Source organism: Homalodisca vitripennis, chromosome 8, assembly GCF_021130785.1.
Source record: "Homalodisca vitripennis isolate AUS2020 chromosome 8, UT_GWSS_2.1, whole genome shotgun sequence".
Classification (NCBI taxonomy): Eukaryota; Metazoa; Arthropoda; class Insecta; order Hemiptera; family Cicadellidae; genus Homalodisca; species Homalodisca vitripennis.
In genome coordinates this window covers 64,518,518-64,533,228 of record NC_060214.1, presented here as the reverse complement: position 1 = coordinate 64,533,228, position 14,711 = coordinate 64,518,518, and the positions used below count along the sequence as shown (strand labels likewise).

At 32.6% G+C, this 14,711-nt stretch overlaps 1 protein-coding gene across 1 annotated transcript; it reads left to right on the top strand.

The window, feature by feature from the left end:
• Window positions 1-903: 903 nt before the first annotated feature.
• Window positions 904-14,015, top strand: LOC124367635 (malectin). Its single transcript, XM_046824613.1, has 4 exons — window positions 904-1,669; window positions 6,633-6,815; window positions 9,157-9,214; window positions 10,150-14,015. Exons 1-4 carry the CDS (start codon window positions 1,313-1,315, stop codon window positions 10,353-10,355), a joined length of 804 nt encoding a protein of 267 aa, XP_046680569.1. The 5' UTR covers window positions 904-1,312; the 3' UTR covers window positions 10,356-14,015.
• The last annotated feature ends 696 nt before the right edge of the window (window positions 14,016-14,711 follow it).

Sequence of the window (14,711 nt, the reverse complement as noted above, 5' to 3'; positions counted from 1 at the left end):
CTCAACGGCAAGGTTGACCGTCCTGATGTGGATCTGGTCCAATTCAGGACTTCAAATACACCAGATTCAGTGACCTGTTCGTCGGTCAACACCACTGCACTGACTATACAATAAACAGTATAAGTCCCGACTTCAAAAATCTAAAACTGTGTTGCTTAAATTATTTACTTTTTCCAAGACAGTGTAGTGGTGCTCAAAACGAAAATCTCGGGACGGTCATGTGACATAAAAGAATTTTGTAGCTTCAATTAATTTGTATTTCTGAATGGAATTTCTATCTCAACTATAAATTTGTATCATAACTGTTGTTTAAATCATGTTATTTTATTATCATACTCGGCTCAATTTATTATTATTTATTCGTATTTATTGTTTGTTATTTTAATTACAGTTTATTCATATCAATTATTCACTGTTTAAATTTTCATCTGCATTGTTAATTAATGGTTAGTGTTATTTTGCACGATACACTCTGTCATATTCTATTTTTGTTATATTTTTCCTACTTTTTAATTACTTTGTTCACACTGTAGAAACGGTGATTTCTGAGCAATGTAAAATAAAATAAGGTAAATCTAATTATATACCAAATATTCGACATAGTTTTAACTTTGGACTGAAACACTAACTAGTTTAGTCTAGCTGCAATTTGTCAAACGATGGATCACTTATAGGAGATAAGTTCAAGTGATCTCTAGCAGTGATAATAAACGTATGCAGACGCGTTTATATTTCACGCTGTCAAAATCTTACTCAAAGTATCCCAAATTTGAATGTTTGCGAAACACTGAATATATATATGTTTTTCATTTGCTATAAAGTGAAAAAAGTCATCTGCTTTCTGAGCATTTTGTATTTTAACAGTGGCTACTCTGTATAAGTAAACGTCAGCAACACTCAAATCAACCGGCTGCTTTGCTTTACCACCCTGTATCCTGATACACATATCAACATCTTTGTACGCTTGATTCGTTTTATTATTCAGGCAATGAATTGTATTATGTCAAGAGAATGTGCGTGAAAATGACAAGTTAGTGTTTCGATCCGGTTAATTTGAAGTCAACAACTTTGTAATTTTAGTTTACATAAAAGCTTGTAGGTTTAATATTTTTACATTTATCACTGAATGTGTTTCTTTAGTAATTGAAAAATGCAATTCACCGGAAAGACCGATCTTTTAGGCTTATTGAGCTAGCCTAACTTCGAATTCAAACTATTATTGTTTTTATATTAATAGTCTACATTGCACCTCTTTAACTGTACATTTTAGTAATTTATAAAAAATCTAACAGGATCTTTAATTGCAAAGAACATGTTCAAATTTGTGCTTAATTATTTTGTATTTTTTATTACTATAGTGTTAGTTACAGTGAGTGATGTGGTCAGTTTTGGTGAAGTTATATATGCTATAAATGCTGGAGGTGAAGCATTCACTGATAGTTTAGGAATTAAATATGACAGAGATCCTTTATTTGGGAAAGTAGGAACCGCATCAGACTATGGAAAACAACTTTTAATAGGACGGGTTCCTCCTAGTGATCAAATACTATACCAAACAGAACGATATCATCACAGTACTTTTGGATATGATATTCCAATAAACGATGATGGAGAGTATGTCATGGTGCTCAAATTCTGTGAAGTTTATTTCAATTCACCTAACATGAAGGTAAACTTTAGATTGTTTTTAAAATTAATCAAGATTGAATGGCTTAGTCAAAATAATTTGCTGTGTAACCTTCTTTACCTAAAGGACCGCTTTCCAAGAATTAAATAAAATGTGAATAAAGTAAACTAGTTTAAATTTTACAAAACCTGAAATGATGAGTTAAAATGTTTCACTCTAAAAGTTAGCTGCCCTTAGTGACCAGGTTAGGGCGATATCGTTCTCTGTTGTTTGATAAGACAGTGTGGACAACCATCTGTGAGTAAACAGAAAATTTAATGCTCTCGGTACTGAGAATCTCCCAGTAGAACCGTGAGAATCTCAAAAACAGTGCATGGCTACTATAGTGTGTGTGATTTATGATGTGTTCGCAAGAACCATGTGGACCGGTTTGTTCTCCCCCCTCCCCACTCCATATACAGAATTTTGTATTGACAGAATGACAGACACAAAGATATAAAGGTGCTTAAAATAGGTGATAGTGTTGAATTGTGACCGGATTTATCAATATACCCCTAGCGACAAAGTTTGCTAGACCACCACAGCTTCATGGCATTTCTTGCAAATAGAGCTATTAATCAAAATCTGCCAAAGTGGCATTTAGAGTAAAATGCATGGGTTAAAATGCATGGACTAGGGAATGGGACATTTTTAACTGGGAATTTGAAAATAGGTTTTTGTTGGCCACTTTATTAGAGGTTATGGCAAAGTATTTTGAAATGCAAAACACTAGGCTCCATCTTGAAGCTGCATGTTAAAGGAGCAAAAACGGGTAGGGTACGATAAGCGGACCTGGTTTTTTATATCGAAATTGGTAAACGATATTACTTAATCATAACCATCGATATAATCAATCGATAGGCTACTGATTAATTATTTTGAACTATTAACCCTTATAACGTCACAGACGCTGTATGGCGCATAGACAAACTATCTCCAAACGGCAAAGACGCGGTATGGCGCATCGACACAAAACTGCGTCTATAGCAAATTTAAGTTCCTTTTAAATCCGATCAATGTCACTAACGGTATCTGTCAACCATGTGTGTGGGTTATTGACCTATGTCAAGCGTCAAAATATAGCTGTTGCGTTACATAGTTTGAAACAATAGACGCGGTGTCTAGACACTCTCCCCGCCACACGGCACAGACGCCGTACAGCGCGCGCTTTTGTTTGCAGTTTGGCTTCAGGTAGTGCGTGTCTAACCATCGCTGAGTCGGTTTCCTACGTCTGTTTTCTGTTTATATGGTTTTTATTTATTTGTTAAAAGTATTGATATCTTAGTTTTAGTATTCATTTAGTGTTTTTAGTGTCATTTTAGTGTTTAGTGTCACCTATTTAGTGTTCAGGTACTTTGGGATTATACCGACCACACCAGTATGAAGAACACAAAAATATAAATTTATAGCTAAACAAACATGATAGAACGAAAAAAGAACTCTTTAATTACAAAATTACAAGCATTTCCAGGCATTGTGATCGGTATTGTTGTCGCTGTTATCTTATCTTTCTCGAGAATCCCGATTACGACAGGCCACGCAGCATCACATGATTTGCGCGGTACATAATTGCCTTTCCATTACAATTCAATTTATATTTCTGATCAGATCCTCTAGAATTTGATTTTTTACTGATAGGTACTATCTCGAGGGATGTTTTTCTTTCGTTGACATCAGCGAGAAGGCATGGCACTCGCATTTTGGGTGGCGGAGTATGATCAAGAATAAAAACAAGTTTTGAGTGTTTTTTCAATAAAGAGTTTAGTTTTAGTTTGATCATGTTTGTTTTTATTGAATTTTTGTGTTTGGAGAAATGTAGAGGTAAAACACGGAAGTACAACAAAGCGACGCACCAGCTGAACGGGCGGCGATACTCTGCAATCACGTTATCTACTAGACCGCTCGACTTTGACCTCTGTCTGAGGATGGGGAGGGGTTTGCGATAAGACGATTCCTGTTTTATATTGACGAAATATTGTTCTACGCTAATCTAGTAATCAGTAGAAGCAAAATGTCAAATAACGATTCATGTCTAGGTGTGGTCGGTATAATTCCAAAGTACCGTGTTCATTATTAGTGATAAATAACATGTCTCGTAACATTGACGATCCTGAGTACAGTGTGACTTTCTAATTTTAAAATTTTTACTTTTTTATACTTACCATAATTATAGAAAGTAAAAATAAAAATGAACTTTACACATTTAAATTTTTTTTTTTTTTTAATATTGTGCCGTTTGCTGGAAGTTGTGAAAAGATATACTGACGTCATAAGGGTTAACTTAAATAATCTATATCAACAGCTGTAAACACTAAAATAATACACGTAGGATAATATTTCAATTTTACATAAGTAGTTCTGATTATTAAAAATGGCAGTCAATTTTAGAAAACTACACAACGTTGCTTTTTCGTGGCTTCAACATGTTGGACTCGTACTGAAAAACCCATTATGTGAAATGGTACTTTGGGATTATACCGACCACATCAAGACATGAACCGTTATTTGACATTTTGCTTCTGATTACTAGATTAGCATAGAACAATATTTCTTCAATGTAAAACAAGAATTGTCTTATCACAAACCCCTCCCCATCCTCAGACAGAGGTCAAAGTCGAGCGGTCTAGTAGATAACGTGACTGCAGTCTCGCCGCCCGTTCAGCTGGTGCGCCGCATTGTTGTACTTTCGTGCCGCAGTGTCTGTCGAGTACGTCGCTTTGTTGTACTTCCGTGTTTTACTGTGTTTGTAATAGATTAGTGATGGGTGACACTGAGAATTTGGGATTTACCCAGGAGCGAAGAGGGGGCCATTAGTTTTTTTACAAGATCATGACTAGATGCCTAAATCTAAAATATGCGTGGCAGTCGGCAGTTGCGGGTGAAGGCGGAAATCCACTACACTCACTCATCCTTGATATTGCTGCATTCTGGGCGTCACAGGAAACCCATTAACAATTAATAACCGTTGTAATTTTGTTATTGAAGAGTTGCTTTTTCTTCTATGTTTTTTTCTATAAATTTATATGTTTGTGTTCCTCATACTGGTGTGGTCGGTATAATCCCAAAGTACCTGTGAAATTTGTGGGAAAGAAACAACTGTAACTGTGAGAGGAGTAATATGGTCGTCTTCAGTTTTCCTAATTTTGGTTATAATAATTTGTTTGATCACTGTAAATATTAAATTCATATTTTAATTTAAAACATATGATTGTTATTAAGTAATATAGGCATTTTTATATCGATTGATAGTCTAGGATTTGAGATGCGAATATTAGGTATCGATGGCTGTATTCTTCGATATAAAAAACCGGGGCCGCTTATCGTACCATACCCGCAAAAACAGTTAAATACACGTCTTTTTAGGCCTGAATCTAACTCATATGATATGTACACATTCCATTGAAATTTACAACTGTGCTCTTAAATAATATGTTCATTGTAGTTTCAAGGTTGTTCATATAATTTATAACAGAAAATCAATAAATTATACTATTTCTATACACTCTAAAACAATGGGTATTTCTTTGGTATTATCCGGAGGTTACTATTTTTAAATCAGTATTTCTAACCGGGGATTTAAGAATACAAAATAATTAGAAAGAACTAACTTTATTTGACTTACTGTGAAAACTACATGTCATTAGAAATGATCGATCGGTCCTTGATTTCTGCTCTGAGTGAAAGGAAGCAATTTCGATGAGGAGTCTAATCTGTCCCTATCTACTATTTATTATTAGACTACGAATTTTAGATATAAAAAAATTAAAGTTGACATTTTTGAGCACTCACATGATCTGAGCTTGAATTTAGGTACGTTTTAGAGATTTTTTTTCATTAGAAGTGCGGGGTGGTGCTAAAGCGTACACTGATGGTCTGGGGCATTTGCTATCGGTACTTTCATGACCTCAGGTCACGTGCTGGATTGTCCAACATGATATGACGTTGGATTATGTGAAACCATAAACACGTGTAGCCTACCATAGGCTATATGTTTATGAATAAATTGTATTTAACCTTATAGCTGCTAAGCGTCTCGATTAAGATTCATTATGTCGCACATTCCTTATTGCATTTTTACAAAAATGTTATATATTTTATCCTATATCGTTATATTAAGTGAAAACTTTAGTTTTATATTTATATGTAGAAATATAATTTTATTTACATAGAATTTATGTTGGCAGCATTATATATTTTTAGAAGTATCTGCAAAGTTTGCATTTATACATTTTTTAGTATTAATGTTGATATGTATATATTCTGAACCCACATTATATTTTGAGTATTATAAGTTAAAAAATAAAGTTGTTCTCAAGGAGAACATATTTTATGTCTTTGAATGTAAAAAATGCTTTTCAAATTTTAGATTTTTTTAACTTTGGACTAAAGGATATACATAACTTTTTTGGTAGGTTTTATTTTTACCTATTAATATTCCTTGTAATTTACTGAACATGATTGTATATAATACATGGTTATTGTGTAGCTAATGTATTTTTTGTACAATCTAAAAGTCTCTTGCGAATATGCCAATTACGGCTTAGGTTGATACAAAAATGCCCACTGGTTGTAGGGTTAAAGTTACATCAGTTTATCATTCTGTGTAATACAAACAATCCCAATCAGAATTTCTTTAAAATAATTTTTTATGATTAGTCCAACGTGTATATTGTCAGTAGTTAAAACCAGTAATAATATTAACAATTATAAAGTTTAATTTCCTCAGTATTTGCAGATTTTATGAGTGCAAGTAGATTCAGGGATATTTTTAAGGAATAGCTGGGTCTTGTATATGATAAAATGAAGAAGAGGGAACTCATAACAGATTGAACATTCGATAAAAATTAATATTTATTGTTTCTCGCCGCCGTTGTTTGTCCTAAACAGCAACCACATACTGTAATAGTGAGTGATGTCTAATTAATGTGAAGTTTTATCGATTAATATTTGTTGTTTTTTGCCGCAGGTGTTTGACATTGTCCTAAACGGCGACCACACAATAGTGACTGACCTGGACATCTACGATCGGGTGGGGCGGGGGGTAGCACATGATGAGTACGTCACCTTCAGTGTCAACAGAGGCCGATTGTACTACAACGAAGAGGAATCCGATATCCGAGGTGGCAAGATTCGAGTTGAATTTATCAAAGTAAGTGCCGCATGGTATGCTTGATGACATTTCAAGATGATGAACAAACTCAGCCCTTTGTCAGAAACGGCAAAGGGCTTTTACTTTTGTGAGAAGTGCTCTTAATTGTATCAGGAAGAGCTTTCACTTGGTATTCATCCACCAAGATTTTCGATATCCAAAAATTCTTATTCATATTCCAATTTTGAAAACGATTAGACACCATCTTGAAGCTGTCAGTGTTATCACAAAAGTTTTTTTTAATTGCTCTGTTTCTGAAACATATTCATATTGTTGAATACTCAAAGTGAAAACTATATAAATGCTAATGGCTGCAATTTAAAATTTTGATTGATACATATTCATAGGATGTAGTCAGTATGTTCTGCATATTTATTTTATAATTTGTGTGTAGAGAACCGTCAAAATTATTATTTAAACAGCTTATACATTATTGTTTTGCTTACTTTCAGTTTGTTGGTCTTGCAATTAAATTTTTGTTTTCTTATCATAGGTGTCATTGAATCAGGTTTGTATCTGTATTCGTGTTTTCCGTATTCATTATTTTTTATTTCTAGAGAACAGACAGAAGTTCTTTCCTATGCAGAAGTTTTTCCAGGGACTAGAGAAAATTTGAATTGCTCAGATATTGCATAATAAATGCAGCCAGACAGTTTTAAAATAGTCTGTATATTATACAATGTTCTGTGTGTTCCTTCTTAAAACTATTTTTTGTGTTTATTTTGGAAAAATATCATACACACAGTTCTGTAGTGACAATAATAATAAAAAATATTTTTGGCTGTAAATGAAATAAAATTCATTTGTATTTTTCTTACTTCCTTGGTACTGTGGCATTTTAAGGACAAGTTTTCAGGATAGGTTCTATATTAACCATTAGAAGATGAAAATAAAGTTAGAGTTAAATACTAAATGTTAATAAAAACAATTCTTTCCCAAATTGTTTATTTTTTGGACAAGGCCTTTCGAAACCAAAGGTTTTATCATCAGGTGACTCCATTTTTTGTGTCTTACCATCCAATCTAGCAAAGTAACTTCATCACATGTGTTAGGTACGTAGCAAAAATTTCATTTGATCGATGTGAAAATGTTAGAATTTGAGTTTTATCTTTAGTTAATTTTGATCTTACGACCCCAAAATCAAGATTTTCCTTGGACCAGAGGAGAACCTAAGTACCAAGATTAAAGTCTCTAGATCCTTTCTGTCATGTGTTCACTGTACAGACAATCATACGATTTTAAGAAGGGCCTGTCAGGTCCTTAACCTTTTTGACTCGTAAATGATGTTATTGTTCTCCCAGATCTCAGCGCCATTATGGATGGCCATGGCTGTTCTCTGTGTCCGCTCTCGAGAGTTATGACCACGCTCTGTCCCTTGGCTTGCTGGCCCACATTTAATGGCCCTCAATGTTTTCCATTCATCTTGTCAGGCCACTATAGTGCCCCATTGTATTACACAGTTATAAAATTCAATCTGTATCCAGGTGTGGCTGGAAAGTACTGCAATCTATCGGCCAAATAAAGAACTAGATTATCATTCCACTGTTTTCAGCACATAATAGCAAATATTGTCTAAAACTATATTTTTAACCGAGTGTCAGTGCCACTGTAGCTGCTATAGTGTATTGTATCAATTTAATAAAATACCTGTGCATTTGGTGTAGCCAAATATAAAAATATGAATATATTGATATTTGAGACTAATTGTATTTATAAATTGCAACAAAAAATACTTTAAAAATTTTTTAAACCATAAAAAATTACATAATACTAGGTATGTTTATGAGAATATAATTAATCAAAATAGGTTTTAAGTTTAAAACTACTAATCATTGTAAGTATTAAGAATTGTATTTAAATCTCAGTCATTTAAAGGGTTGAAGTTCAAATATTGCTATATAAGTACAAGTCGAAGTGACGTACATGGTTACGCAATCGCCGAGTGGAGACGCCAAACCCAGTCGGCTACTAGCCATGGCCTGGTGGGCTGTGGGGACAACTTCCTGAGATTTCATTTGAGCTGAGCGAGAGATCAGTTATGGCCACACCTAGTGGCCTTACAAATGCAAAGGGTCAATAATAAACAGTCAGAATTACTTCTAAATTAATTATTCTTAATTTTTTTTATTTTTCTTGATTTGTAAACATTTGTGCAGGTTTGTCCTCATATTTTTGTTATCTGCAGAAGGAGGTAGATACCAGCTCTTGAAACGCCATGTTTCAGCTATTTTTGCTGTACTTGAGTATGGAAATTTCAACAACAAGCCTTAGTTTTTTCAACCATTCATTCAAAAATAATATTGGAAAAGAAACATTTGACAATACTAAGTTATGATTTCAGGGATACCGAGACAATCCCAAGATAAATGCAATTTATGTCGCCAAAACAAAAATAGAAGGTGAGTATGGAGATTTTCTTTGTATTTTCCGACTTAATCACCTAGAAATTGACCAGTAATTTTGTATAAATAACAGTAAAATCTATTCTCAACCGTAGTAAATCCAGTTTACTGCACGCTGTCTAATTTAATGATTTATTTTTACCCAAATATTCAATGCTAAAACTAGATTACTGATTGACGGATCACTGATATTGACTGCTAAATGTTGATTTAATGCAGTAGTGGTACTGTTACCGATTTTCAACTTGAAATTTAAAGATTTTGGATAACATTAATAGTACTGTTACTCCCTTAAAATATTTATACGAGTATATCTTCAATTTCAAACATACAGCGTCTCCGATAAAGAAGGCTGTAATTAAATTTTAAACGGCCATTACTCAAAAAAACTATTCAAGATCAATTAACGTCAAATTGAAGTTAAAATAACCAAGTTTCAAAATCCAAATTCTCCTAGTGCAAGATTGTCAAATTTCTTCGATTTTGTCATCACTTGTTTTTGGTCGGCCAGCTGAATGTTTCGGAGACTCTGTACTTCTAGTTTGCAGTTATTGTTATTTATGTATAATAACTTAACCTCTATCAATTTGTTTAAAATAAATTACAACCTATCTTTTGGAAATGTTTTAAATGTTGAATTGTTTATTTCTTAATATTGTATACTCACCAAAGTAAATTTATATTAGTCGAGTATTATACATATTCAGAGGAGAAATCAGGCTGGGATTACCATGGTCATGTTGTAATTTAAAGAACTGTTAATTAGATGAAAAGAATTCCCATAAACAGTTTTGCAAAGTTCATAATTCAACATTAGAAAGGAAGCTATCTTTTTAAAATTGTTCGTCAATTATGGTATTGAAAACTACAGTTTAAATTTAAAACGTGTGAAGGTTCTTGGATACTTAAATGTGTGCTTTGATTTTATCCAGATGTGCCTAAACTACCTCCGCTACCGGAGGTGGAAGAGTGGAAGGGAGATGAAGTAGAGGAGCGTCCGTCCAGTGGCAAGAACCGACGTGCCAGTGGCCCACGCACGCCGGACCCTTACAGCGTCGAGGACTCTTCGATCATGTTGCCCGTATTCGTGGCGATCGGTGCATTTATTCCGCTGTTGTTCTGCCTGTGCAAACTCTGATCATCGTCAGCTGTCACTGTCAGCACTCTGTCATCATCGTGTCACATATCCCCACCACACATCGTCACACCTGTGTCACGTGCAAGTCGTCTTTCTTTACCCTTTGTTTCTATTCCCTCGATTCAACCAGTATTCGAATCGATCCAGCTTTGTAGTAATTTATTCGTAAGGACATTAAACATTGCTCACCTCAACTGTGCAAATTCTATGTTAGTCATTGTTGCTATATGGTTTTTTTAGTCCAGGTAGTTTTCCTTATTACAGTGAAATTCTTAAGCACAAGTTCCAGTACAGTTGAAAAGTTTCCGTTGCGTTTTGCATTTTCAATTAAGTTTCTAACAATGCTCAAGGTAACGTTTGCACTAAAGCAATTTTTAATCATATCTGTAAAAGTATCTTATGGAGACTATGTTTGACTGTTCAAAAACTGTGTTGTAAATTAATGGATTGAAAAGTTGACCAATAAATTAAAAATGTAATAAAACAAATGAAAATGAGAAAAAGAGAGAATTAATAAGGCGTCAGGTTCTGAATGACCTTAATAATTACAAAATTTAAATTTTTCAAGTGAGATCCTTTGTTGCTCATCTTGTATCAGTAATAAGTCGAGGATCTTTAATATTGCTTTCTATCCGTGTTCGGTATTTCATTAATTATTTGATTTAATTTCACTATTAACTGTGGCCAGATAGATTGTAAGTAACTGTACATGTGAGGATCGTTCATTTTTTTCTGGTGATGTTCTCATTGAATAGGCAGCCTCCTACAGGAATATTGTTGGGTAGGGATGGCATGTCTCATTGTTATATTTTGGTCACTAACACAACACCATCATATTGTCCCCCTACATTGTCCAAAGCACAACACGTTATTTTAAAGTTCTTAACAAACGAAAGAATCAACTTGGTATTATTTCTAGATTAACAACACAATCTGGAATGCAAGGCATCCATTTTTAGTAAAGAGCTTGAGCTGTGTTGCCTAAATTTCTTTCAATAGTTTCATTTGTAATAAAATTATTTATATTCTAATTATACTTACAATTTTTGTCGATCTTGTTTGTATAAATTTAGTCAAAGTTAGCGGTGAAATAAAATTATATATTAGTAAAGATTTTTTTTGTCAAATTAGTAAATTAAACTGACATGAGTGTTTTAGATTATGTGAAAAAAACATGATTAATTTTGAAATTTTTAGCTAAATGTTCATATTGTTCCATAGCTAGTAATAAAAAATAAATCACTGTGACATTTTATGCCACATCTGAAGTCGTGTTAGTAAGACAGAGCTGGATACTAATGACCGAAGTGAAATAACAAACCAATAGACCATGCTAAATCTCTCAGGTCAATCATGTCTTTTTAGCCCATCAACTTTAGAATGAGTAATTGTAACATTAGTCAGAAAAAAAATTCCATTAATCTTGAAAGTGTCATAAATTAATATCACAGTGACTGGTTTAAATTCTGCAATAGACATTGGTAACCAAAATTATAAGTGATTACCACAAAAAATTGTTTGTAATAAGTTTGTAGAAAATAACTTGTGTTATTCGTGACCAAAGATGTGAAAGATAGGATCTTGTGTTTCTCCCACCCGTACATCTCCAATGAACCTACTTCACTGCTTTTATCTCTTTGGAAATCTAATTGATGTTTGCATTGAATGTATAAGTGGCACCTATTGTTTTAATCTGTATGTTAAAAAAAAACAAAATTCAATGTAATGGAAAAGTTAAGAATAATTTTACCTTTTTAGGCACAAGGAACCATTGGTGTTGAATAATACACTACTCTCAATGTGGAGGCACCTAATTTCCTGAGCGACTTTCACTGACCCCAAACAATTCATGTTTGCACACGCTGGTCTATGTGTATGAATATATTTACGTATGTATTGGTTCTATTTGTTTTCAAAAACTTGGGAGCAAGTGTGTGTTAAGATTAGAGTGTGAAAATGAGATAGTTTTTTAAATTTGTTACAAGTTTTACTATTAGATTGTTCTTTTTATGTGATTCGGAAAAATTTATTTTTTGCTAAAAATACTTAATTTTGGGTTAATAATTAACAAAAAAGAATTTTTAATGTCTTAAACCTGACACTGACGATTTCATTCTTATTTTTGGATTTTATTCGCTCCATACCATTATTCATGTTGATGAGTTGCTGGGAGAAGGGGGAGAGTCTGGTGGTCTAATAATTCAAAGAGATTGTAGTACTGATGTGTACAGGTATTAAGGTTTTTTCAGTTAGTACAGCCTCTTGTGGAATCAATACCAATTATCAGCCATGTTGGATCTGTACTCTGTGTTTTGCAACCTTTGGATTGTACAAGTTGAATGGTTCCAAAAGAATAGGCATATTCATTCCTTCAATTTTATTTTATGCTTGGATGGACAAAACCTTTTTTAATCAGATTTTTTTACTAAGGGACACTTGGTAATTTACGGAAACACAGAAAGAGATTTCGTTTGTGAAGCAACCCTGTCTGTTTATACATTTTTGCTACAACTAGTTGAAGTATTTTGTTTAGTTAAAAGGACTTCTGAACCAGTTGTGATATGTTTCTTTCACCTCTTTGACAGCCTAATAATGGTTTACTGGCAGCACATGGTGTACAATAGTGATAGTATGATCTTTTCCAATAGTTAACTTTTTAATAGATATTCCAAAAAAACTGTCTCCAGACTGAAGAAACAGGTTGTTTATTTTTTTGTGTGCCATCCTCTCTGGCAATGTATTAAATTTTATTGTTCCCTGGTACAGATTTGAGCATATGAAAGTGAATTCAGAATCATCCACAGACACTAAAAGTCTTCTGGATTTCACTTGAACAGCTGCAATCTGTCCTCAGAACACATCACAAGATTAAAAAAAAAATCTTTTTTTGAAAATCACTTGACTTTTATAACAAATGTTACACATAGCCTGTATACACACCAGTACTGCAGTCCCTGACGTTATATGAACTTATCAAACTGCTCTTGTGATCTTTAAAGATTGATAAAAATGTAACCTTTAATATTTTGACCTTAACCAATAGTTCGACCACTCCTCCAGCAAAATGTTCTTTTCAACTTTCCGCATCACATATTCGTTATATTTGGTATTAGAATCACTTATTTTCTACTTGCATAACTTAAATTAGTTCGCAAAAAATGAATGTTATACTCTTTAATATTATTAATTTTATTTATTTATCATAAGACTTTATGTCTGCTCTATTAATATTGTTTAAAATATATGCATGTTAAATTTGTTTTATTTTTTAAAGATTTATTTGTATTTTTAGTTTCATTTATCAAATCAACTCTGATTTGGAAAATACTCTGTAGAACTCCTGATTTTTATTTATAGTGTTTGTTATTAATTAATGCATGATTATATTACAGTATAATGTTTATAATAAGTTATCGTTTGAAAAATTAAGGTACATTATTGTAATCAGTTAACCTTCAAAGTGGCATGTTACATCTAGAGATGCAGTTTAATAGACTTGTGTGGTACAGATTAAAGTGTTGATAAATTTTAATGTATTCTGTTATTCAACATAAATTATGCATTTGATTTTTATATAATAATATGTATATGACATATTCTATTAACTGAAGAAATTTACGAGATTTAACTAATAAATTTGGGATTTTTATTTGTGGTTGATTTTTTGTGATTTTGTTAAAGCTCCATATAGAGAATTATATATTTTAGATAACTTTTTGAGAATAGTTAACATATAAACATTATATTAACTATTATATTACAATTTTATCAGTGTAGAAGATGGAGCTTGTATTGGTTATTCTTAATTTAATTACTACATGAGAACACACCAACCAATACTAATAACTTTTTATTTTTGTGAGGCCTTTCGATAGTAAGGCTATCTTCATCAGATACATCACAGAAAGTATTGGTCACTTTTAAATTTGAAAATTTTCTTATTGATTGATGTCGTACTAAAAGCATGGTCTTTTTTAATTAAATTTCAATGTATTCTATAGCTTCAAGGCTAATATGTAGTTTTTTTGTACACCTAAATTTCACATTTTTTCAATCAAAGTTTTTTAATACTTTGGAATGTATTTAACTCTCTACTTGGCAGTATATAGTGAATATGTGTTACTATGCTGGAAGTAATAACAGCCAGGATGATGCATCTAAATAGGTACATAATTGCTAAGTAAAGGGTTAACATGTTCACGCTAACGGATAATTTCCGCACTTTTTTTCTATACCATTGAATTTTTGAATATTAATGGCAAAAAACAATAATCGATTTTCTTACTTGAAATGGCTAATTATAACAAGAAAAGTGTGTAAACTTAAAAATTTTGCACAAAACAAAATGTTTTTGTA

Bases quoted from the DNA above. Each gene is read 5' to 3' on its own strand.
- LOC124367635 (XM_046824613.1), top strand. From the start codon at position 1,313: ATGTTCAAATTTGTGCTTAATTATTTTGTATTTTTTATTACTATAGTG. The intron at 1,670-6,632 runs GTAAACTTTAGA...TTTTTGCCGCAG, and splicing joins TCAATTCACCTAACATGAAG to GTGTTTGACATTGTCCTAAA. The intron at 6,816-9,156 runs GTAAGTGCCGCA...TTATGATTTCAG, and splicing joins TTCGAGTTGAATTTATCAAA to GGATACCGAGACAATCCCAA.